The 25030-nt window shown below is 37.5% G+C and overlaps 1 protein-coding gene across 4 annotated transcripts in view; it reads left to right on the plus strand.

Annotated features, from left to right (window-relative positions):
* The first annotated feature begins 7 nt into the window (after positions 1–7).
* Positions 8–25030, plus strand: part of IFT81 (intraflagellar transport 81) — a 57391-nt gene continuing 32368 nt past the window's right edge. For 3 of the 4 annotated variants that reach the window (XR_008469092.1, XR_008469091.1, XM_054219161.1), the window contains exons 1-10: positions 103–530; positions 1334–1437; positions 2086–2266; positions 5205–5294; positions 6352–6417; positions 6736–6846; positions 8092–8176; positions 16097–16260; positions 18887–18982; positions 20969–21115. Coding sequence is in view for 2 of the 4 variants with exons in the window: in XM_054219161.1 (XP_054075136.1) it covers positions 387–530; positions 1334–1437; positions 2086–2266; positions 5205–5294; positions 6352–6417; positions 6736–6846; positions 8092–8176; positions 16097–16260; positions 18887–18982; positions 20969–21115 (1188 nt within the window). In the remaining 2 variants the exon portion in view is untranslated. The other variant, XM_054219160.1, reaches the window with a different exon arrangement.

The raw sequence follows: 25030 nt of genomic DNA on the forward strand, positions 1-25030 counted from the left end.
TTTCCAGCCGCTCCGGCGCGTTGGCAGAAGCGCGCGGTAGCGTCGGAAGTGACGCCATCGCCCTGGCCCGGGCAACCGTTACCAGGGTAACCGGGAGGCGCGCGCGCGGGAGGGCCGGGGCGAAGGACGAGGCCGCCCCGTCGCCTCAGGGCCCGGCTGCCTCCTCCCGCGGTCTCCGTGAGGGGCCGGGCCTTCCTCTGTAGGCCGCGGGGCTGAGGGGGTGGCCGGGCCGAGCCCGGTGCCGGCTCACCGCCTGCGGGCTGCCGTGGGCCTCGCTGAGGAGGCGCCTTCACCCGCCCTCCCGGCAGCCCCCGGCTCCCTCTCCCCGCCGAGGCCTTCCGACATCTCTTCTGTCTTTTCTGCAGAGGTTTTCCCAGGCCACGATTATGAGTGACCAAATCCAGTTCATTGTTGAGAAGCTCAATCAGGAGCCCTTCAGGAAGAACTACAATTTAATCACGTTTGACTCCTTAGAGTCAGTGCAGCTGTTGCAGCTGCTCAATGATGTTCTGGGGGAGATTGACCCAAAGGTAAGGAAGGCAGTCAGAGGTGCTCAGACCTGCGTAATCGCAAACATCTTAAATGGGCTTGATGCAGAAATCTGCTTTTATTTAGGTCTGGCTCTGTATAATCTTGTGGCGTGTTTGGTTTACCAAAATAGCTTGTGTGAATCTTCCTGGAAATAAATGTGCCTGGCAAGGATCCTTTCTGTCTATACATCTATGTGTTTTTGGCAAAACAGCAAATGTTTCTTGGGCCAGGGATACTGTATCCCTGTCCCCTAGAGACTGATAACTATATATTTTTCCTTGGGATACAGGTTTTAAATTGGTTTCTACTGACAACCGCTGTGTTCTTAAGTCAAAAGTCAGGCTGTGTCTTGCACACATGTACAGGGCAGGAACTGATCAAGAACTGAACCTCATGACCTAGCTGTTGCAATAGATATTGAATCCCTCTCTTTGAGGCTACCAAAAGTGCGTGTAAGATCAGAAGGGATGGTTCATTCATCTGGGGCACAAATAGGTGTACCTTGGTGTGACTGGGTATCTGACTTCCTTGGTGGAAGTAATTGGTTTGTCTGCATAGATCAGGTTCCATGAGCAGGGAAAATGTATACCTAGGATAAATTTACCTGAATACACATGTTGGAGAAAAATCCATTAGAAGAGAATTGAAGTTTGGTGATAAAAAGGATGTTCTGTGTGTAGCATCTCACTTCATTGATATAACATGATAAATGGATAAAGTAAATTATTTTAGTGTTGCTAGTTAATTTACATGACTTGGATGAACAGCGGATAATTAATTTTTTTTTTTTTTTACTATTTAGCATGCTGTTGACATTAGAGAGGAGCTGCCAGAACAAACAGCTAAAAGAATGTTGAGTCTTCTTGGTATCCTTAAATACAAACCCCCAGGAAGTATATCAGATTTGTAAGTATCTTTTTCTCTACAAATCCTGGTAAAGTATCTTTTACATCTTATATGGTAACGACCTTTAATTCAGTCCTTGTGTGTATTTTTGACTTCGGCTGTCCCAGTGGGTATGTGTAAAGCCTTGAAGACAGCTCCTTGCTTGTCCCTATTGAGTATGGTATAGGGGATGCCAGCAGAAGGCTCCTGCAGGTGTAGGCTGCCCCTCGGGCCCTGCTGCCGCAGCTGCTGTTGCGGAGTCAGCCAGGAGAGGGTGCCGCATGCCTGGCAGGGTCAGTCCCTTCCCCAGCCCTTTCCGACCAGCCGCCCGCGGCTGGATTGCACCCTCTGAGCCGGGTTATAACCCACAAAACGCACACTCTTCCCACGTCGCCTTTATTCCCGAAGAATATCGCGGAAAAGGATGAGTCGTTGTTGCTGGCTTTAGGCTTTTGATGCGTTATGGGGTTTTTATCTGTCTAAAGGTAGAAGAATCGGTGTCATAAACAGCGATCTGGCATCATGAGTATTTTCTCCTTTAACAACAGCATTAAGAAAATCATTAGGCAAGTGGAGAGGAAATGTTAAAATATAGCAAATTGTTTGTGTCAAGCCAGTGTTCTTTAGTTTGAGATTTATCGGTATTTTCTTTTTGTCATTTTTGTATAGGAGTGCATTTCGCCAAGGGTTAGTTACTGGAAGCAAACCTGTAATTTATCCTGTCTTACATTGGCTTCTTCAGAGGACCAATGAACTCAAGAAAAGAGCTTACCTGGCACGTTTCTTAGTAAAATTGGAAGTGCCAGCGGAGTTCCTACAGGATGATACTGTGGCTGACATCAACAAGCAGGTACCATTTTTCATGAATGCCAACACTTTATGTTAATTAATTAAAGTGCCAATAGGAGGAGGGATAAATGAAAGTGGGAGTTACTGTTGAGATATGTGTTCAAGTGAGTTATGTTAAGAGCATGTTGGAATCAAGGGTGACCAAAGATTTGTAATAAGAAATATGTCTTGACTGCCTTTCTTCCAATAACCCTGAAATTGTATATTAATAGGTAGCATTGAATTAAAAGGTGTTAAGCCCATTAAGTACTGGGTGCTAAATAATGGTCAGAGCCATGATGGCTAGGACAGATTTTTATTTCTTAATTTTTAAACACTTTTTTTTCCCGTATGAATTACAACATGGATATTTTTAACTTTATAAATTACTACTTCAGACTAGTCCAGAAAATGTTATGACCAAATGCCAATGTCTCCTAATTGTCAATTGATTGTATAGCATTTAGTTCCTAATAGTTATATTAGCCTTATCCCACTTCAACCATTTATTTTTTTGTGAATAAGTAAAAAAATTCTTTTTTCTGGGCTGACATTCCTACTCATTATGTTCCCACTTCTTTTGTGAGCATTAAATGTTGATTTTAGATAGTCAGAGTGGGTGGGTTTGAAATGTAAAGCTTAAAGTGAACCAAAGTTATGTTTTTAGATCTGTTTTATCTGAGGTACATATTTACCTAATTTTTATCCAATTTTCTGTGCCTTTTGTTATGTATAGTGACTTGCAAAATCACAGTGTTTTCGAATGGTTGTAACAGGTAACTCCATTTATTAACTGTAAACCAACAAAGCTGTATAGTCTGACTGAAGCTTGGCTAAGCCTTTTATTTTTTTGTTTACACTAACAATATTGGATTTATAACTTGAAATAACTAAGTAGAAGTAGGAAAGAGAGAAAGGAATGTAGCTTCTATGTTTTTTCAGTATGTCATAGTCTTAATATGTATAAATATCCAGCTCCATTAATTCCATTACGTAAGATGTATTCCTTTTTGGGATTACAGTAATAGAATGGTCTTATTAAACTTATTAAATACCCTGCTGATTAATTCAAAACAGAAGCTGGGGTAATATAGTGCCTTAATGTAATTTACCATTACCATGCAAATATTTAGACACTAATGACTTAAAGAATTTGGCATAAAGTATTCAGATAGACAGGCTTGCAATACTGTATTTTAAGAGAAACATTTCAAACATGAGAGTTTGGAAATCTTAGACCATGGTCAGGTTTTATGGTGTATAGAATCAAGCTCAAATGTACTTTTGCAAATTATTTTAAAAAGGTACTTGGAGTACTTGCCACCTTCTCAACTCTGTTGTGATTTGGACGTCAGATTGGTTGCAATATATCATTTAAAAACCAAGCAACTTAAGGCATAAATCTAGTTGTCCGGTTTTCTGTGAGTTGCTCCAGGTGCCAGGAATCTTTCTTTCCGCTACAGGAACCTGGGTGTTCTTCGGTCATTTGAGTGTGTCACTTATTTTGGGTGCACATGGGGTAGCTGCAGCTTTTATTCAGTGAAAGTAAGAAACCTTCCCTTCGTTACCATCTGGCAAACTGTTATGCCCTTGTTTGAATCTTACCATTAGTCTTGAAATTTTGTGTCCCAATAAGAAAAAGACTTACTAAACTCCCCTTTTGAAAGAGGTAGAGAATGCCCACAAAGAAGAGCTGTTGGACATCAGCAATTGTGAATACAGTTGCTTAGAGACTACCTGCTATTTCATTATTTGTTAAAGTACTTACCTTCTGTAATGCATAAGTGATATAATGCAGGCCAGTTTTTACTCCTACTTTTTTGTAACTCATTCTGCATTGTCCAGTGTCTGCACACCTTATCATACCTTTATTTGCCATTTAATCAAGCTTTTTCTCCATTATTTTATCTTCTTCTCAGTGGCCATTTTATTGGTATTTTTTTGAATTCATTCCAGCTTGTCAGTGTGTGTCTGATATTGAAAAAACCAGAAATGAACAGAGCATTCCAGATGCTGGTTCCTCAGGGTTTTATAGAATAGAATTGCTGCTTCACTGCTAAGGGTTATGATGCCTTTGTTTGAACTGGCCTTTGCTGTTGCCATTTTGTGTTCAACATTCATATCAATTGCTCTTTCCAGGAAGTAAAAAATGACTTGATATTCTCTTTTTAGATTTTTCCATCTTATTGAATGGCTGTTTCTGTGGAGATTATCTTTCCTTATATCTCAGCATGCATTTCTCTAAGTTGAATCTAAATTTATTCCCTATCCATATTTCTAAACTCTTTCTGTCCCCTGTTATTTCTCTACCCACGCAGACTTTCACACTGCCTCTCAGTTTAAGATTACTGGTGGGCAATGTACTGATGTGGAAGTAGCACACTGTCTACTTCTTTCTAACTACCAAACTACATATATCAGTCTCTGTATTATACTGAGGGCACGATTATGCAATGTTTCAAAACTATTTCTCACATGTTAAGTCAGGTGTGCTCTTGGACCGCTTTGCGGGATTGAAGCTCAGTGCTCTATGAATTGAAGCCCCATTGCTTCGATCAAGCATGTTGTTAGATTAAGCTCTTCCTTTTTGGGCTGATAAATTTACGTATGTGATATCTACAGATTTATAGTAAGAGAGAATAATTTGTTAATACAGCATTGTCCCATTCAGATAACATTTTATCTTCCTGTTTGGAAAATACAGTATGTATTACAAGGGAAGAGGTGAAAATACTGAAGAAATTGTGAAACTTCTGAGTGTACCTTCAAATGGAAGATAATTGTGATTTTTCATTTTTGCTTTTTAAGTTGACAAGCTTTTGTGATGAAAAAATGCCTTTAATTCTTGTTCTCACCATATTTCTATTTCCATATTTAATGTCTTAGTGGTAAAGCAACATGTTGATTGAAAATCCTTAGACACAGAGCTCATTCTGCATGGTTTTGATTTCATTTTATAGTATGAAGAACTGATGGAAGCATTTAAAAACCTACATAAGGAGTGCGAGCAGCTCAAAACATCTGGTTTATCTACTGCAGAAATAAGAAGGGTAAAAAAACCTGACAAAATTGCACAAGTTTTGTTTAGATTTTTTTTGAATGTCAGTTCTATTTTTGTTGGTTTTGTGGACTCATTGCAGTGTGTAAGTTGTAGAGGTCAGAGCTGATAAACACTGCGGCTGCCTTTTTGAAACTGTTCTCTGTTGGCAAACAGATTAGAAAGTCCTCACTCGTGCTTAGAACTGAGCTTTCTGGGGCAGATTGGGAAACAAGGCTGCCAAGACTGTTCAGCATGATTTTCACATATTAGAAGTCCTTCTCCTGTGAATGCAAACTGATACAGAGCCTTTTGCTTTACGGATACAGGGTAATAATTTCAGAGGGTGTTGAATGAATTAAGATCTTAAGTCAACAAAAATAATGATCCTATGTGTGGCAAAGGGGTTAAGTAAAGATATTTGACCTATTTCAGCAAAATATTTAAGCATTTGTACAGCTTTCCAGTAAGACATATAGACAAGTTAAGCGAATGTTGAGATAAGGTCTACATTTGGAGAATTTATTTCTATTTCTTTCATAGCTATCAATCTCTGCTGTTTAAAGATAGGATTAAAGGAGAATAATCGGATATGTGTTTTAGCACTAGAAAGTGTTTTTTTTTTAAACACAATCGTAATAGAAAAAGTGTCAGCAAACATCACTTATATGCAACTTCACGTAAAATTGTCTGCCAGGAAGTTGCATTAAGAACATATGTTTGACTGCATCAGGTGTTGAATTCATGCTGATTTTTTCTTGGTGGTTTCTGTTTGTTTGTTTTTATTTTAGAGATGTCCACCTGCTTTTATTTTAAATGTTCGCACTAATACTGAAGGTTGCAGATGAAGGAATATTAGCATAAAGAGAGTGGGAACTGTGGGGGAAGTGAGAGAGAAGAGAGAGATTGGAATCCTGGGTGTTCTGATCATAGATCAATAAAATTATAACCATTTCAGTGTATCCATAGAAGAATTCTGATTTTCATATGAATTTGAACAGAATTTAGTCCAATCCATATTATTTTGTAAATAAATTAGCATTTCTTTATCTATTTTTTCTGCTTTTTAGGACATCAGTGCAATGGAAGAGGAGAAAGATCAACTTGTCAAAAGAGTAGAACGTCTTAAGAAGCGGGTAATAAGAGAAGTAACGCTGTTACATTTCAGTGTCATAATCCTTGGCTTGCAACTCTGATTTTGGAATGCAAACAAGGATTAAGATAAACATACTGTATGTCTAGGAAGGAATCGAGTAACTAATTGACCTACAGGGAATCTCCCTAGGCGTTAGTCCAGAGCTTTTAAGAATCTTGAGTCCAGTACTTCACTGTCATTTCTGAGTAGTAACATGTATGGAAAGGAAGTGCTAAGTGGGCTTGTGAGACATATGATCTCTTTAATGTATTTCTCAACTATCTGACAGTAACATGCACTATTTATCCACTTGCTGTAGGTGGAGACAGTACAAAATCATCAACGAATGCTTGAAATAGCAAGACAGCTTCGCTTAGAAAAAGAAAGAGAAGAATCTTTGGCTCAACAGAAACAAGAACAAAAAAATCAGGTACTGACATAAAAGCACGCCTATTAAAATAAATAGTTGTTGAAATTTGTTTGGGAATCGTGCATTTTAAAAAGTACATCAGGAACAAGAGTACAGAGTTTCTTCCAACATCAGAAAATTAAATCCCATTTTAAATATAAATATCTGTGTACATTTTAAGGGAAGAGGCTTGACCCTGCAAGTTTTGAACACCTCATTCAAAGTACTTGGCTGCCTCAGCTGTCGCTGACATCATCCTGTAGCAGTCCCAGGAAATGTTCTATGACTTACTGTTGTAGCGCTCAAAGACAATTCTTTATATTTATGGTAGTGAGCAAATGTTTCCTTAGTTTGATTTGTATCTCTGTGCATCTGCAGTAAGATTTCAGGGGCTGAAGTACCTCAGCTTTTCACTGGGTGGGGGGAATATATATTCAGGAGCAACCTTGGGATTTTGGTCCTCGAGTTTGACAAAGATGATGTCCTGGGAAGCACTGGAAGCAGCTGACATTGCAGTATAAGGGTGGGTTTTATTCCTGAGCTACGTTGTCAAAACAAAATACTTAAATAAAACCTGGTGCCACATTGTTATATCATCTCACCAAATTCTCTAACAGGAACTTCTACACTGTGTTAAAAAGGGAAAAAGCCCCAGATTTCTACTATTATGGATGTGGAATCAATGTGAATCAATAGGCTTTCAAACTGTTGGGTATTTGCTTGAACCTGAGGGAGGTCACAACTAAAATGAATGTGATGTCCAGCTAATTCCAGTTCTCAGTACACATCCCTCTCAATCACAAAAATGCTAATCAACCGGGTGCAGTTTGGCAACAGGCTTTCCAGTGTGCTCTCAAGTTGGACACTGGATTGCTGTGACAACTCAGCTGCATTGAACAACTGCAGTATAAGGATAGTTATCAGCTGTAATCATGATTGTTGCTATCTTTTTTTGTTTGTTTTTTCAATGTTCAAGCCACTTATTTTTTTTGGTTGAAAATTGTCTAATGAATTTCTTCCATAGAGAAAATATCGCTTGGGAGTACAAGAATACTTTGCTTAATTAATACTAGAGAATATCAAGTAAACCCAGGCCAATTGCTGAAAATTTGTTCTGGCACGTTCCCTTGTGAAACAGATAATCACCAGATGCTTATAGCTACCACTTTTTATTTTGGGGATTCTTTTTGATACTTTTTTGTTTTAGTTGTTTGAATATGCATTTCAAAGGAATGAGCTTATGTGCGTCCAATTCTCTCTCAAAAGTTGTTCCATGCAGAGCAGAGACTGCAAAGAGCACAGCTCCAGCTGAAAGAGATGCATCACGCAGTAGTGGATTCAAAACCTGAAAGTAAGTAGTAATCTCTAAAGGCTGGGGGTTTACACTTCTCTGTTAGAAATGAAATCAAAACTGGGTGGCTGTCAGTAATATGGTAGTGCCAAAAAGCATTTAGGAACTTCAGAGAATCTAAAGAAAGAAATAACTTGTGTTCTAAAGGCACATGCTGGAGATTCTAGGCTTGAATATGCCTTGCCACAAAAAGACACGGAGACAATCACAAGGGAAGATGATATCAATTGTATCTTTGAGGTCCACTTTTTTAAAATCTTAAAACAGCTAAATACCGAATACTAACTACTCTGCAAGAAATAAACAGTTGTAATTACAAAGGGTTGGAAAAAGCAGAAACATCTTTGAAAAGACACACTTCTGATTTAATAAGGTTTTATGTCTTTTGTGTTTGTAATTGGGCATTGGTGAAATACTGCTTCTTAAAAATTTTCTCAATTAATGTACACATACATTGAATACTATGTTTTATTCAGTGTAGGCTTGTTTCTAGTTACCTTCTATAAAATATTTGTTTGAAAAGTTTAAAGGCCTGTTTCTTATTGGAGTGCAATCTTGTGCTGTAGTTTTGTATGGTAGCAAAAATAAAGCTACTTCCTAATTAAGCTTTTTTTATAAATCATGTATTATATATATACACACACAGTCATATATTATTATGCTTGTAAGTATATATAATATATACTAGATAATCTATATATTAAAGCCTATATATTTCTATATGAATATATTTGTTTACTTGTGAAAATACTTTGTTCTCATGATACGACTGTAGCTGATTGTGTTGTATGTTGCAGTATTACATTAATAATAGCAAGATTGCTTCTGCTCATTTTCAGGGATATCTCAGTCTGCAAATAACCTCAGCAAAATAAGTTGGTAGTCTATGATCATTTATAAAAATAGCAGGTGGGAAGGAATTGTAGTTACTTGATAAATGCATAACTGTCTCCAAAGGCCACAATTTTACAACCTCTGGGTTTCTGATGATTTAATCACTTTGAAGGAAATGTAACAAGTATTAGCCCGGCGGTTTGACAACAAAACTGGGAGTCAATTCAGTGTTTTCAGATGTATGTGATCTTTGGCAAATCGCTTAACCCCTTTCAGTTTCTCTCTTGCACTTTGTTGTTAATAACACGTCACAGGATTGATAGAGGTTTTGTGAGCTGTTCATACAGGCTTTGGGGGTTGATTTAGAGGGAAATGCTTTACTGCATCTAAAGTAGTGTGAAGATATAAGACTCAGAATGGTCTCTTTCACCGGGCTTATCCAGTCGCATTCTAAATTGCTATGGTAAAAAAATGCCATAGAATGATTTTTGTTATATGTATAGATTACTTGCAAAATGGTAGAATCTGACTATTTATCAATTTAAATTAAACTTAGTAAAGGAAGTCATTGTCCTACTCTTTCAAGTACACTTAATAGTTCAGTTGCGTCACGTAACTGCTTTGGCAGCTTTTTTGAGTTAGAGAAATTTTTTCAGTCACCACCACGTTGTGTTGTTGTTGCTTCATAATTTTACTTTAATTTTCTTTATGATGCTCATCAGCCACTGAACCACAAATGGAACTAAAAGAGTATCAGAACTATCTTCTTTACTCAAAGGGACCTGCAGTGGATTTTATAACTGTTCCATTTTTTGCAGTAGCTATCAGGGAGTTTATACAGCGAAGCTGTATCAACATTTCTATTTCAGTTCCTGGGGCATTTTTAAGGCCAATGGAAACTTGATGGGCTCAGTTCACAGAAGCAAAGGTAACATAATAAAAAGCCAGTAAATATGTCATTTAATCATTGAGATGAAAATAAAGATAAAGTTAACATATTTAATTTCCTTATCTTGAGTCCTGCTTGCAGGGAAAAAAAAGTGTTTAGATGTTCCAAAGAAAAACTTGGAGTCATTACTTAAGAAAACTTGTGTTGAAATTTTGCCCAAACAAAGCCTTCAGGACTTAGCTTTGTAATTGCTTTTCCCCATAGTAGTTACAAAGACACTGCCTGTAGTAGCAATTACAGAATGCCAACTGTGTTTTTTAAATAATTGAAATTAGGTGACCACAACGCACTGAATAGGATTCCATTTATTTTAAAAGCTTTGTTGGTCTAGAGTTAGTACCGTTTATTTTATTTTAAAAATTCCCTTTGGCTGCAGTTAGGTACCTCAGCTGCCTACTCGTATCAGTATAGCTTGTGTGCTGACAATTCAGCGGCTGGTCGGTAGGTGTGGATTTTCACTGGAAGTTAGATACTTCCTTTTAAAGTAATTTTCATCCATTTTTAATACTTCTGGTGTTTTTCCTTCTGAAGCAAGATAAAATGATAAAAGTTGTTGTTCACTAGTAGAAGCTTTTTTGTTTGTCTTACAGATATATGCTTCTTTGATTACTCCATCTTATAATTAATTTAGGATTAAGTACTTTAAAGAAATGTAAAGGAACTCTTTAAGGAATGCAACTAGCACATATTCATGAGTACCCTTAACATGCAATTAGCATCATTCTGCTTTAGCTGTGCCAGGAAAATACAGCTTATGGTTAGTAGGTGTTTAACTCTTAGAAATATAATACTTAGAAGACTTCGTATTATCTAATGAAAAACAGTTGATTGTTATGAGATGTTTTGTAGACTAAAATTGATCATACTCGTTTCCACAGTACACTCTGTCCCTGTTTATTAACTTCAGTACTACTCGGGATGTTGTTGGACTACATAGAGGCAGTTGCTGCTGATAGCACTAAGTAACATGAATTTGCAGTTTCTGGGGTTTTTTGTGTTGCTGCTGTTCCGGATGTGAACAGTATTTTTATTAACACTGACCACTAGTTTGAATAACCTAGCTCATGCTTTCTCAGCAAGATTGCCATCTTTTTGCTCTGAACATCTCTGCTGGCACAAACACAAATTATTAATGCCAAGAAGCGAACTGAATTACTGAAATTCTTGATCTCTGTCCATTTTACAGAACATTATTTTTCACTTTATTGGCAGAAATATGAAGAAGTGGATGACTAGATTGAAAATATTGATTAAAAGAATGTGTTAAGATGATTGTTGTTGATAAACAGTGAAATGTGTAATTTATATACTTCATTAAGTTAATATGTAGTAATAGATTTAGTGCACTGAGAACTTCAAAGATACCAGTCAAAGAGGAATTGCTTTGTACAGATGACTATTTTTATGTCATTCTGAATACTGGATAAAAAATAGAAATTTAGGATGCTATTATTTAAATACACCATTTGAATGAAAACATTAACATTTTTCTTGTCCACGAACTATCTTTCCCTAAAATTCCAAGTTTAAATAATCTCCACCAACACTTCAGACTCCACTATAATGAGAGTTATAGATGTATTTGGTAAAGGAGAATGGCTTAGGTGGAACTTTATTTCCATCTTTAAATTATTTAATTTATTATAAAGTCACTGTCAACTGATGCAAGGTCAGGAGTAAAGTGCTTTTAAACTAACTTGATATCTTTAAGAATACAAGTCTGGTTGGTAAGATTAGTAGTATTGCCATGGTTGACTTCTTTAAGACCATTGACTCTTAACTTGCACCCCATTCTTGCACCCAAGAAAAATGAGGCAGCAAAAATTCAACATTACCTATGTGAAAAGGATTAGGAGTTTATTAAAAGTTTTGGAAAGGAAATTAATCAGGGAATCATCACTGAGTGGATGTGTTTCTAATCGGGACATGCAGAAATCAATGTCTGGGTCTTTTTTGTTTAGTATTTACATCAGATACCTGAAAGAAAATAGCAAATGATCACTCATGAAATTGTCAGATGAAATAGAAATTGGGGAAATGACAGAATAATGAGGAGAGCAGATTGTTGATTCAAAGTGACCTTAATCACAGGAAGCTGAGCCTATGCCAACAGCATATATTTTAAGGAACAGGCAAATGCCACAGTATTCCTTTAGGAATAACGTATATGCAATGTAGTTAGAGCATGTGGGACTCGCTCCTAACAAGTGACTCTGAAAAGGACTTGTGGGTCATAGTGTAAAAATGGTAGAACGGGATCTCCCAGTGTCAAAGATTTGATGTTATCCATGCATTTATTTATGGAAGAAAATGGAATAGGAGAGTTATGTTACCTCTCTTTTTATCTCTGATCTGTCCATCACTGCAACACTGTGTCCATTGACCAGAATTCAAGAATCTTGAAAGGTCAGAGAGATCTTAAAGAGCATCAATAACAATTATAAACATGGAAAGCATGACTTCCGATGGCAACTTCAGGAAGCTTTTTAGTTTTTCAAGGAGATACCAAAAGGATGATTTGATCATAATCTGTCAGTGTTTGCGTGTCCCAGCCCGCTGTTTAATACAGGGAAATTAGGAGTGATATCACTGGAAGCTGTGGATGAAATAATTTCAGTACTCTGTTGTTGAGGGTGATTGCAGAAAGGGAAGCGAAGGTTTGGATGTGAGTGAGTGCCATGTGGAAGTCTGTTCTAGACCTGCCTTCTCCTAGGTGATATTAAGCAAAGTGTTTAAGAATGATCCGCTTTCTTCCCCCTCCACCTCTTTGAAAAAAAAACAGTTATTGTTGCAAATGGTTTTGGCGTAGGATGCACAATTGGTAGCCTGTAGAGGGAAAGTAGGAATCTGAGTGCAAAGTGAATCAAGTTTTAGATCCATTAGCAGAATTATGAGAGAAACTTGCCTCTTCCCTACATGACCGAGCAAGCACTAAGAAACTCTTTCTCCCATCCCTCCCTTTGTAATAATAATAATAAAAAAAAATTGAGTGGAAAACATGAGGAGTTGCTGTTAATAGCTCTCCACGTGTAAATACGTGGTTGGCAGAACCTTGCTAAAATAACCTTAGGGCACAGAGCCAGACTTTCTGTGCAGCTTACGTATGTAGATTTTGTAACCATAAGTCAATGCTAAAACATTAAAAACAGAATTTATGTGTGTAATGGAAAGATTTAAAGTATGCTTGCTTTTCTTTCCTCTAGCCTGGGAATTTGAAAAAAGAAAGTTTTTCCCTGAAAAAAAAAAAAACCAAAAAAAACAGGAGCTGCCCTCTGTTTTGTTTTTTAAGGTTCTGTTAAGCAGCAAAAATAGTTCTTAGGTGGTTACTTCTCCATATGTTGAATCATATAGGAGGAAAAATATATCCAAAGTATCTTAGGAAAGAAACTGTGTTAGTCATGAGGGATGTTGACATCATCATGTCTTTCCCCATGGAGGTGTCGTTTTAACTCGCTTCATTGCTGGTTGCACCATCAAGAGTAAGCGTGATGCAGAAACAGTCGGTGTTGAAAAGAAGTTGGTAATAGCTCTCAGGTTATCTGAGAAATAAATCTAGATAGTCATCAAGGTTATACCCTGTGAAGTCAGTAGGTCCCTGCTCTTATGAAAGCAATTCTTTAGGCATCGTTATTTCCTGAATTTAGTGTCATATCTACAGTAAATATTTAGGCATGTATGTTTTTATAAGAAAACAGGAATTGTACAAGAAATAAAGTATAGGCTATATATGCAGGGGTTTTTTTGCTACTAAGAGGAAAACAAGAAATTAGTTTGATGAAATAAAAATATTAATATTTAATATCAGAATAATTTAATTGATATCACTTTGATTTCCACATGAAATATCTTGGTTATAAATATCAGATTGGGAGATGCGTTCCTAGTCAGTTCTGAGGTGATAATTCAGCTCACAGTGTACGTGGGAAGCTGTGCTGCATTTGCAGAGGTGGTAGATTTCTAGTGAGACATTAAAATGTGGTCCCTCCTGCCCAGCCCCGTCGTGGGCTGAGGAAGACTGGAATTGAGTTCTTCTGGAAGAAAGAAGTAGGAATTCTCTCTCAGTAAGTCCAAGTGTGTTCCTCAGGGTATAGCTGTCGTGCCAAGTACATAATGGCTACGGCATACATAGAGTAACTCCACTTACTGTTCTGAAACCACGTTGATGCTCTTTGTTTTGCACAAGATAAATGACCTTTCCATGAAGGGGAAAACATGGTGTGGGAGTGTGGGTTTTCATAAACACAGAAATCAACAAACTAAACTGCTGGAAAAGAGGAATTCCCGCTCATTTTTAGTTTGTGTTGACTTGACTTTGTTAGCAAGCCTGCTTTCCCTAGGGGCTGTTTTCTTTCTTCTAGTTCTTGAGGCTTTCTCAGGAACTAGTGGCTTATTTCCTCTCTGGCAGCTGAACCAAGTAGCTTTCCTTTTAGTCTGAGCTGGGAGCAGAGGGTGAGGAGGATCTATCAGCACAGTGTTTCTAGAGGTAAACAGCAGCAGAACGGCAGGGCCCCCTTTTCCTGGGCTTGTATTTCACTTTTTTCTGACCTTTTTGGTCAGTCAGCGATGCGGTCAGCAGGCTTTTTAGCCTGAGAACCAAAACCTCTGCTTTTCCCTACATCGTTTTGCACCTCTCTTTCAGCAGCATCAGCTGTACTATTATTATCTCTGTACTCAAGCTTTTCTCTTCTTGTGCAGTATATGAAAGAGACCGAATTCCTTGCTTTTCGTGGCATTTTATGGCAATTCCATATTCTCCCAAATATGGAGAGAAACTCTTCCCAAAAAAACCCTCAGCTCTAGCAAGTAGCTTTAAAAAGTACCTAGGATACTTGCCTTTTAGTCATCTAGATCATGAAAAATATTCTGAAATACCTATTCCCACACTCATCTGACATATAACTTCCAAATCTTACTGTGTTCCTTGGCACAGGTGTCTCGGAGGAGTAATTGCACTAAACTGCCTGTTGTCAGCAGAAGACTGTATAAAGTAATTTAAAAAGATCCTTTATTTTATTCTGTCACATTTTTCTAGCTGTGTATTGTTCTTATCTGCATGTACCTGTGTTTATTTATAAATTATCTGTTAAGGAGGCTAAATTACTCTCCCGAGCAAGAGCCAAGTCATCATAAGCATGGTAACATGCAGTGTCCATCAGGCACAAACTTAGGCAAGGAGCAAAACTCATAAATGGGGTTGCTTTTCTCAACAGAATTTTTGTCATTATTCAGGAATACCTTCTTGTTTTTTCTGTTTTGTTATTATTTTCAGCATTCTCAGTCTATATACTGTCCTGAGATTAAGTGTTTGTTCTTACAAGAAAAAATAGTTTGCTATTTACAGGGATGCAATTTATAAGCGTTCCAGCAATGTAAAAGACCCTTAAAGTAGACATACATTCGATTCTGCTCATATTAAGGCCTTTTTAGATGCCAGACTGGAACAAAGTTTTATTTTAAGGCGGCATTTGCAAGGATATAACAAATCTATACATGAGCTAGGCCAAATTAAGATCTTTGTCCAGATAAAGGATTCACCCTGTGATAATTTCTGTGTGTAGATGAAGTAATTCACACGAAACAATGACCCATGCAATCTGTCAGTAGAACCAGCTTCAGGATGCTGGCTCTTCTGCTCCAGTCAAGCAAGTTCCAAGGGATAACAAGCTTCAAAAACGCTCTGACGTGCTTTGCCTCTCACCTTGCGTGCACATAGGCACGAAAGTCTAGCCCTCAACTTTTAAAACTTAAAATAACAACAAAAAGTGACATAGAATCCAGTGTCTTGGTGTGTGTAAGATACACATAGGGTTAATGACTTTCTAGATCAATGCAGCATGTTGAATTTTGTGCCTGATTCAGCTCGAGTTTCATGTAAGAAGGGTTTTACTTGTTTATCAATGAAAAGAATCTTTCAAGGACTTAATAGTTATATGTTAGAGATACAGATGGATAGTAATACATATTGTTTAACATCCAGATTAAAAATCTAAATCAAGTAACTACCTGTTTGAAGACTCAAATGTTATGCTGTTGTTATTTTAATCTGCTATTAAGTACTTAAATGTGTTGGTGAAATCAAACTTAATTATCCGCTACATTACTTTTATAGACACACACTGATTTAAGTTGTTTTTAAGGTTTAATGAAGAAACTAGAAGAGGAGATAAATTTCAATTCATACCTGGTTACTGAAAAATTACCTAGAGAGCTTGAAAGTAAGAAGAATTCAGCATATTTCTTACAAAAAGTGGTTGCGGAGCCAGCTATGAGTCAATCTGATCTCAATGTACTTGAAATCAAGGTACGTTCACCAAGATCACGCTTTATTTGTGTCCTGTAGCATAGTCTAAGGTTCTTGTACACTGCACTTTTCTTATGTCTACTTTATATCCTTGAGAAAATGTTTCGTTCCCAAAGAAACATGCATTCAGTTGTAAAAGAAGAGAGATGTGTTAATCACTAAATGCAAACCCTCAGAGAAGTTTAAAAAAACCAACAAACACAATACAAACAAAAACAATCAAACACACACCCCCCCAACCAACCTCCAAACCCAATGCTATCCTTAAATGCTGTTTATAAAATTGTGTTAGCAGTTTGCTATGGTATGAGCAGAGATGTTAATTTAGCACTTAAAGGTTTGATTTTTCTTCTCTTCAGTTTTCACTTGTTTTAAACTCTCACTGACATCAAGGGAGTTTATACCAACACAGAGAGAGTGTTTATGGCGTGATGAACAGCATTCTCTGAGTGACAGATCTTCAGCAATATTACTTCTTAATCCACGTGCAATGGCTGAGACCTCCTTAGTGTTTGGAATAGGTCTGTATTGTTTATTTTAGTTGGTAAGACCAAAGGAAATTTGGGGATCAAATACTTGATTGACCTTTCCAGATTTTTTTGAGAAGTTAAAAGCAAATGGTGTTAGAATGAGCAAAAATCCTTATTTGTATTATATATCCAAAATGCGTAGAGGGATTTGTTGCCGCGGCAGTACATTTCTATATTTCACTCAATGAAGTTTTCATATATGCATAATCCTAAGTGAAAGATTAAATATGTAATATTATGCTCTGGAAGAATTTAGAGGAATACTAATTATTAGTATTTCTCTTGATGATAATGAAAATTTACAGCAGCGTTAGCTAGAGTAGGAAGACCAGTCCTACATACTACTAGGTACACTCTTCACTCTAAATGTCATCTTCCTTTATCAGTTGGTTTTTAATATTCCCAGGATCTCCAGCTCTGGCTTTGCCGTGAAAGATAACAAGGCAACAGAGTATTTGTAATAGATCAGAGAATGATTTACCCATAGGCCTGAGGGCTGCCAGCTTGGGTCTTGAAGCAGCAAGAAGTTCAGCAGGTACATCAACGTGAGAGTAGCCTTGGCATTCACGCCTAGTACATGCCAAACTCCTGTAACAAAGAAAGGCCCACAGGTTTTTTGGATCAGATGAGAATCAGCAGTCAAGTGTCATCAACAATATGTTCTATTTTAAGGTTAGGGTTAATTATTGTAAACGTCAATCAGTAACAGCCCAATGCCATTTTGGATCCCAATTGTTACACTTTTAAGGATGACAGCACTATTAAACGGTAGACGAGGTCTGAAATATTCAACTAGCTCTGTCATTCAGCTCCTAGTTTATTTCTTCTAATCAAGGCAATATTTGTGGTTGCAGTTATTTCTTTTAGGCATAGTTGAAGCCCTGTTTTGCACCTTTCTTTTCGAAGAGTATTGTTGGGTTTTGGGCAATATTTTAAAAAGGTTGGGTTTTTTTCTTTCTCCATAAGGTAACTGTTTAATTTGTTATATTTTGGAAGTATGATCCTCTTAGTAGATAATAAAAACATGTCATATACTTGGCTGTTAAAGTCAGCCTTCTGTCATCTCAGTGTCTTAAAAAGGAGCTGAATTGCACCAAGCATGCTATGTCATGCATTTTATAGTACATAAACCAGGAATTTATTCACAGAAGTGAATAAATGCTGTCTTCAAATTCAGGCCTGTTCTAGTTTTGTGAAAGAATAGAATTTACAGGAGATTTTTTTTTTCCTGGGTGTTGGCATATTATTAGTCCTATTGAGCACTTTATTCGAAATACTTAGCTTTCAAAGTACACAGATATTGCTCATAGAAATGTTAGAGTAATGCCCAGCACTGTACCTGCGTTACGTTTTGACTTCATTGGATTTCAGCACATATTTACCCTGCTTCCTTATCAGCACTCATCTGGTTAGCAGAGAATCAAAGGAAGGTTGCTAGGGCTGTGGTTTCCACGGCTGATGAGAGTCCGACTGTAACGTTAAGCCAGGACTGGAAAAGCTGCAGTCAGTGCACTGGTGTAGCTGTGTATGAGTTCCCAGATGCAGTCGGCTCTATAGCTTCAGCTGGAATGAAGATCAACAATTTGAGACTATGGACAAACAGGTGCATTTTGCAGCAGTAGAAAGACGGTACCATAGAGGTGGAATACGATGGCCTGTGACTCTTCAAAGTATGGATGAAATTTGATATCACCTAGTATTTATTTACTCCCCTTTAAATTTCTGATAAATGGTTGAGTGAAAAGGAATTTTGGTTAATCGTGATAAAATTACATTTTTCACATAGTATGTGACAACATCAGTCTTTTTTCCACCCATACCAATTCACATGCATTTTTCCCTCCATGTACATCGGTTTACTTCATTTTCAGGGCCAACGTCATATTTCTGCCTTATCATAAAGGCACAGAACTGGAAATCCAAAAACAGCCTCTTCCGGGACAATACTTAATGACTCATTGAGTTTTTTGGGCTTGTTTCTCTGTTTTTAAAAAGGGAACTAGCTGGATTGTAAACCTGGTTTGCAAAGCATTTAATTGCTGGAGAAGACAAAGAGATAAAGCTCCATTTCCTTAGTTTTCTACTCTGTCTTGCAGATAAATGAAGTAAATGCACAAATGAATCAGCTTATTGAGAAAAGAATGATGAAGTACGAGCCAATTGATAGTAAATTTTCCATGTATCGCCAACAGGTAAGAAGGAACAAAACATTTTTTAAGCAGAAGCAATAGAGCAATTTCAGTCACTGATGGTGTTACATACTGATTTTTTTCTTTAATTTATTTAGTATAAATCAATAGAAATACATAATAATGGAGAACAGAAAGAAAATAAATAGCTGTTGAACATATGTATGTTTAGGGCTGAGCCAAACAATTGCTTTCAGCCCTGTTAGTGAGTTTGAATTGATTGCTGTCCTTAAGCTGTTAGGTGTTGCCCTTCAGCTGTATCACAGTGATTCTGGAAGGATCATTTTGGAGCAGCTATTTTGGTAAAGCTCCAGCTGTGGACAGATTCTTAAAAGGCAGCATGTGGGCTGCCTGCTGCAGTCAGACCTAGATGCAAAGCTTGCTTTCAGTTATATCCCTTGCTTGTGTTTGACCACATGCTATTTTTCCCGTTGCATCTACTAAGAAGGTATTCTTTGATTATTTTTTTTTTTTCATCCTGAGGCTATGAAATAATCTTTCCAGAAAATAGGCTGTCTGGTCTAGTCTTAGTAAATTTACAAGTTATAAAAAGGATTTATGAACTCCAAGATAATCAGAGCTTACACAGAAATATGAGGGATTTCTTTTCCAGGCAACCTGTACAGCTGCTAATTTTATTACAGATTTTCACGATGATGCTTATGGTGACGGCTTAAATAAAAAGGCTTAAGTAAAATGTATCAATGGGAGGAAAAAAACTGTGATAAAATGTATACTGCGGTTCAGTCACATACGCAATATGAAACACGCCATTTTGTTTTGTAAGAGATGCTCTTCTTCCCAGATGAAAAGCTTGCTACATAATGTGCTGGTACCAAAGACCAACTGGCTTGTGATATAATTATGTTCAGTGGAGGAACCACTCCAGGAATTCAGGTTGCTGCTGTGAGTTGAAAGCATGTGGTGGTCTTTGCTTTATTCTGCTAGGGACTGGCTTCCGTTTCACAAAATAATCATATATATTGTACCACAATTTGGCACCGCAGATATCTCATGAAGGGAAGAGCTGAGCTACTACCCCAGCAGAATTCGGTTAGATATATATTTAGAAGTAAAGCTGGTCCTTTTAACCTAGTCAGTTTGTATTTTGCTTCATTTTTTCTTACGTTTTTCCTTTCATATGAAAAAACCGACCATGCCTCATGCTCATGCATCTAAAGTAACGTGTTGTGTTATTTTAAAATATTTTTAAATAGTATATTTTGGCAAGATAAGAACACTTTTTTCCTGAACTAATGCATACTTATGCTCCCAAATCTGTTAGCTTCTGGTCAAATGTTAGGTACTCTTAAATATTCTGCCTCGTATAAAATATTATTTTTTAAATGCTTTACCTTCTAGACTCAAAAAATAATAATCTGTAACCTACACTATTTCTGTACTGTATTGCTTTATTCATCGTCTTCTAGCTATTTGCCAAAATTTAGCGGCTTGGTTCTGCTGTTAGTATAACATATTTCTGTAGGTTGGAGTAGGTTGCAGTTATAAAAATCTGTATTATGACATTTGTGAAATCTTGGATAACTTTCCAGTTAAGCCATGTTGGTGTATCTCACATATGCACAAAAAGGGACTAAGTAGAAGAAATGGAGCAGCTAAAATGCCTACCTTTTTTCTTCAATGAAAATGAAAAAATGAGGTGAAGAAATAGAAATCTAAAATGTAAAAGATATCAACATAAATCTGGGAAACAAGGGTATGTTTGAATTCTCGGCTTTACTGAAGGAAGTTGGGAGTCTGCAATCAACTTCAATGAAGTTGTGGTTTAACCCACTGTATATAATGCATAATCGATGCTTTTTGATTTGCAGTTAGACATGCTCACATTTCTTAATGAAAATCAGTTTGACAGTTAAAATGTGGTTTCAGTGGTGCAATACCTGAAATTTAATGGATTACATTTGACTAATGATTAAACAAGGCAATTTTTACTTTACTTGTCCATATGCATTTTTAATGATCATGCAGGCATCTATAATTTCCCGGAAAAAGGAAGCCAAGGCAGAAGAACTTCAGGCTGCTAAGGAAGAGATGTCCAGCACTGAAAGGCAGATGCTACAGAAGACCAGTCAGGCCCATGAGTTAGAAGGCTCTGAAGTTCTGAAAGGGGATGAGGTATGCAACATGACAGTGGATATAAGGAAGAGGAAATTTGTAAGAGATGGATCAATTTTTGTTAACTTGCAATTTCCTTTTAACTTTACATTGCAGTAACTGCTTCTACAGTATCTTATCCATTTTTATAGTATGTTGTCAAACTACATGGTGTTAGCATTGCAACAGATTGGCCTCACTTTTTTTTTATGCGCATTTTTCGACATCAAAGTCCAAAGTTAACATATTTAAAGACTTTTGTTCTTTTTTAATGTGCAGATAGTACAATGGTGTCCAGTGCTTTCAAATGCTTTCCAATATTCATACTGCATCAGTGCTTGGTTTGTATGATAGAATGGTTTGGGTTGGAAGGGACCTTAAAGCCCACCCAGTGCCACCCCCTGCCCTGGGCAGGGACACCTCCCACCAGCCCAGGTTGCTCCAAGCCCCGTCCAACCTGGCCTTGAACCCCTCCAGGGATGGGGCAGCCACAGCTTCTCTGGGCAGCCTGGGCCAGGGGCTCACCGCCCTCACAGCAAAGAATTTCTTCCTGAAATCTAATCTAAATCTCCCCTCTCTCAGTTTAAAACCGTTACCTTTTGTCCTATCACTACACTCCCTGATAAACCTCCCGTCTTTCCTGTAGGCCCCCCTTTAAGTACTGGAAAGCCACTATAAGGTCCCCCTGGAGTCTCTTCTTCTCCAGGCTGTTTGTAGCTATTTTCAAATTATTAATTTCAGTTATTCACATTGCACCTAATAGATTGCAATGTATATGAGGACTTAATGTTGCGCTGTCTTAACATTCCAGACTCTGAGTCAAAATAACATCCATATCACCACAATGGTATGATGGTAAATAACTAACTATAAAAGTCAACCAGACTAATGAAGGGATTTAGTGTTCGAGTGATAAGTCATGTAGATTAATTTTATTATTTGACGTATAATAAAAATCTACGTTAACATCCTTTTATGTTTTTTTGAACATCCTATTCATTCTGTATATGATACATGATCATAAAGTATGATACCAGCAATTATCAGAAATGCAGTTAGTTCTGTTGTATTTATTACCTATAAAAGTTTTTACTTGAAAAATTCTTTCCCAGGCCTTCCTGAAGTTTAACTGCAATACGGACTTTGCCTAGCACAATCAGCATAGCTCAGGCGAAGTTACCTTTGAAGCTGTACTTATCAAAGCAGCTTTTTCTTCTTCAAAAGTTTGCAAAGAATAAGGCTGCTGCAGCTGGGTAGTGTTTTGTCAGCAAAATGCATTGACTTTTCTTAAGAGAATTTTTCTCAATTTGGGAAAAGCTTGCTAAGTGTGCTTACAGACTGCATCATTCTCTGACTTAATATTATCTTTTCATTCCCTCGCATATTGTCTTCATTTGCACTGCCGTCATTTATCAAGAGTAACGCTCTTTGCTTTCTTTTTCTTTGTCTGTTTCTGTGCTTTTTTTACATACTACTCAATGCAGGCAACGCCCTTTGTAGAAGGAACTCCCTTCCTGATCCCATAGGACATGCCGGCTCCACAAAAATCGGTTTTCTTTTAAAGGAGTCTTAAAGAGTAAAGGAAGTATGGAAACATGTATGTGTACACTCATGCATAAAGGCTTCCTGTGTCACACGGAATCCATGCATATTTCACTTGTGCCTTCTTGCCCCTCTCCTCTTCTGTAAGCCAAGATGAAAACTACGCAGGTGGAAGCAATGCCACAGAGACTTTGAATAATTAAGATGTTGATTTCTCTTACTATGACGTACTGTGCACATTCCATAGGTCTTCCATAGGCAGCAACAATAAGAAGACTACTGCATTAGATTTCTCTCCACTACAAGGCTTTCCAGCCCCAGTGGGCATGTTGCTAGAGTCTTTGACAACTTTTTAAGTAAAAATAAAAACAGAGAACAGATAATCTGTGTTTCATGACATGTGATGGGAAAGAAGCGTTTAATTAATCAACAAGAATGCATTACCAAGACAGCAACATATGTTTTACATTATCTGCAAATGCACTGTAAGGTAAGAAATAATTCATGTTGTGCCTGTTCTTGAGGGGGACAACATACTCTCATCCACAGAAATTCAAGGAGAACAGGGTAGGAGGGAAACCTCGAAAGGAGGAACCTCGTAAGAGGCTTAATAATGAAAAATTAAAGTTAGTTGTCTGACACAAGGAAGAGGCTCAAGACAGCAAAAAGATAAGACCTGTTTTGAACATAACCTGAGTTCCTTTTGTTCAGTCATGTTCTGCTTTTGCCTTTTATATCTTTTCAAGTCTTCATTTTGAGGAGTGAAGAATAAATGACTGAGCAATTTGGACAAAACCATCAGCTTAAAATAAGAAGTGTTTGTCTTTCCGTAAGAAGCATTTCCTGTTGTGTAAAATATTTTCTTTGCATTGGCCCAAGGAAGCCAGTGTTATACAGTCCACGTCCTGTTCTTGGTTATTACTTCATTAGGTGTACTGCAGTGGTACTCATGGGCACCAGTGAAAAGAAGTAAAAAGTGTTTTCTACGGCTAAAAACTAGGAAAGGATTTGAATTCTTGATTATTCTGATTGCTTCTTTTTCAAAGGCCACAGATTCCTCATCTGGAAAATGGAGATAGTGATATTTAATTCTTTTGTAAACGTCTGCTGCCAAAAATGTAGCGTAGGACCTTGGTACTGTAGTCTTCATATCTCCTTAAAGTACATGGCAAACGCATATTATAGAAACAGTCCTGCTTCAGAGTCTAGGCTGTGAGAAGCCAGGACTGATAGATGAGACAAGTAAGTTGGCAGGGAAGAGGTGATGAAGCAAGTGAAGTGAACAGGTTGTCTTTCATCAGTAAAAGTCTTGGTTCATCACTCAGCAGACAGCCTTTTCCGATAGATTTGTTTCTGATATGTTATGCTTTTAAATTTGTATTTTCTGGTTCCGTGCTCTGTTACTCCAGCATTGAGCCAATACCAAAGGAAATCTCGATTAATGTAGTGGTGAGTCACTGGCGCGATTCGTGTGTTCAGTGGGGACAGACGGAGGTTGTACATTCAACCTTCACTTTGCACTCTCTGACAACCAAGAGCTTCCTTATGCCTTCTTATTGCAGTCACACACATTTTACATTTAGTTCCTCCATTTTCAGAACGGAAGAGACGTTTTTAACAAATAGTTTTACTGTCTTACATTTAAAATGGGCTTTTAATCCTGCCACACTTAACCTATCTAAATATTACAGTTAAATCGGCGAATTATTTTTCTCCTATAGCCAGTATTTCTCATCTCTGTCTCGCTTTGCTGTATCCTCCTATATCATGGCACTCACAAGACCTGGCAATCGAAGAATCAATGCCTTTCTAGCTTGTGCTCCCGTACCAGTATTTGGATCCCCAGTTGAGGTCTTCTTAGCACTTCATTCAGCGAAAGGTCAATCCTGGCTTATGTTTTTAGGTGCTAGTGTTTTGCTTTCTTCTCTAATCATAAAAAGGAATGTTACGACATTCCAGTTGGTTGGAGAGGTTGTACAGCTAGATACAGCTTAGGAGAAACAGCAAGGAACAACCAATTCATTTACATCAAGCATAAAAAGGTAGGAATAAATTGTCTGCTTCAGGGATTATGAAATCTTTTTAAGTACTTCAAACAAAGTACAATGAGCATGGGGCAAAGTTGGCAGGCTCCTAGCTGCAGCTGTCAGATCCTGAAAATTAGGGAATCAAATGTTGACACTTAGAAGGCTAGATGGTTCAATTACAAGTGATCCTAGGTAAAGCTGTGATATTTTTAGCTCTTTACACAACACATTGTACTTTCCAGAGTTCAGCGTAGGGCCCCAAGACCCTAGCCTTTCCCAAGGTATCAGAATAGAATAGCATCGTAGCTGTGCTTAGCTACAGTACTTGAAATGAATACGTTTTTGAGAACATGGCATAAAAAGTCCT

The sequence above is a fragment of the Rissa tridactyla genome, chromosome 13 (genome assembly GCF_028500815.1).
Source record: "Rissa tridactyla isolate bRisTri1 chromosome 13, bRisTri1.patW.cur.20221130, whole genome shotgun sequence".
Taxonomy (NCBI): Eukaryota; Metazoa; Chordata; class Aves; order Charadriiformes; family Laridae; genus Rissa; species Rissa tridactyla.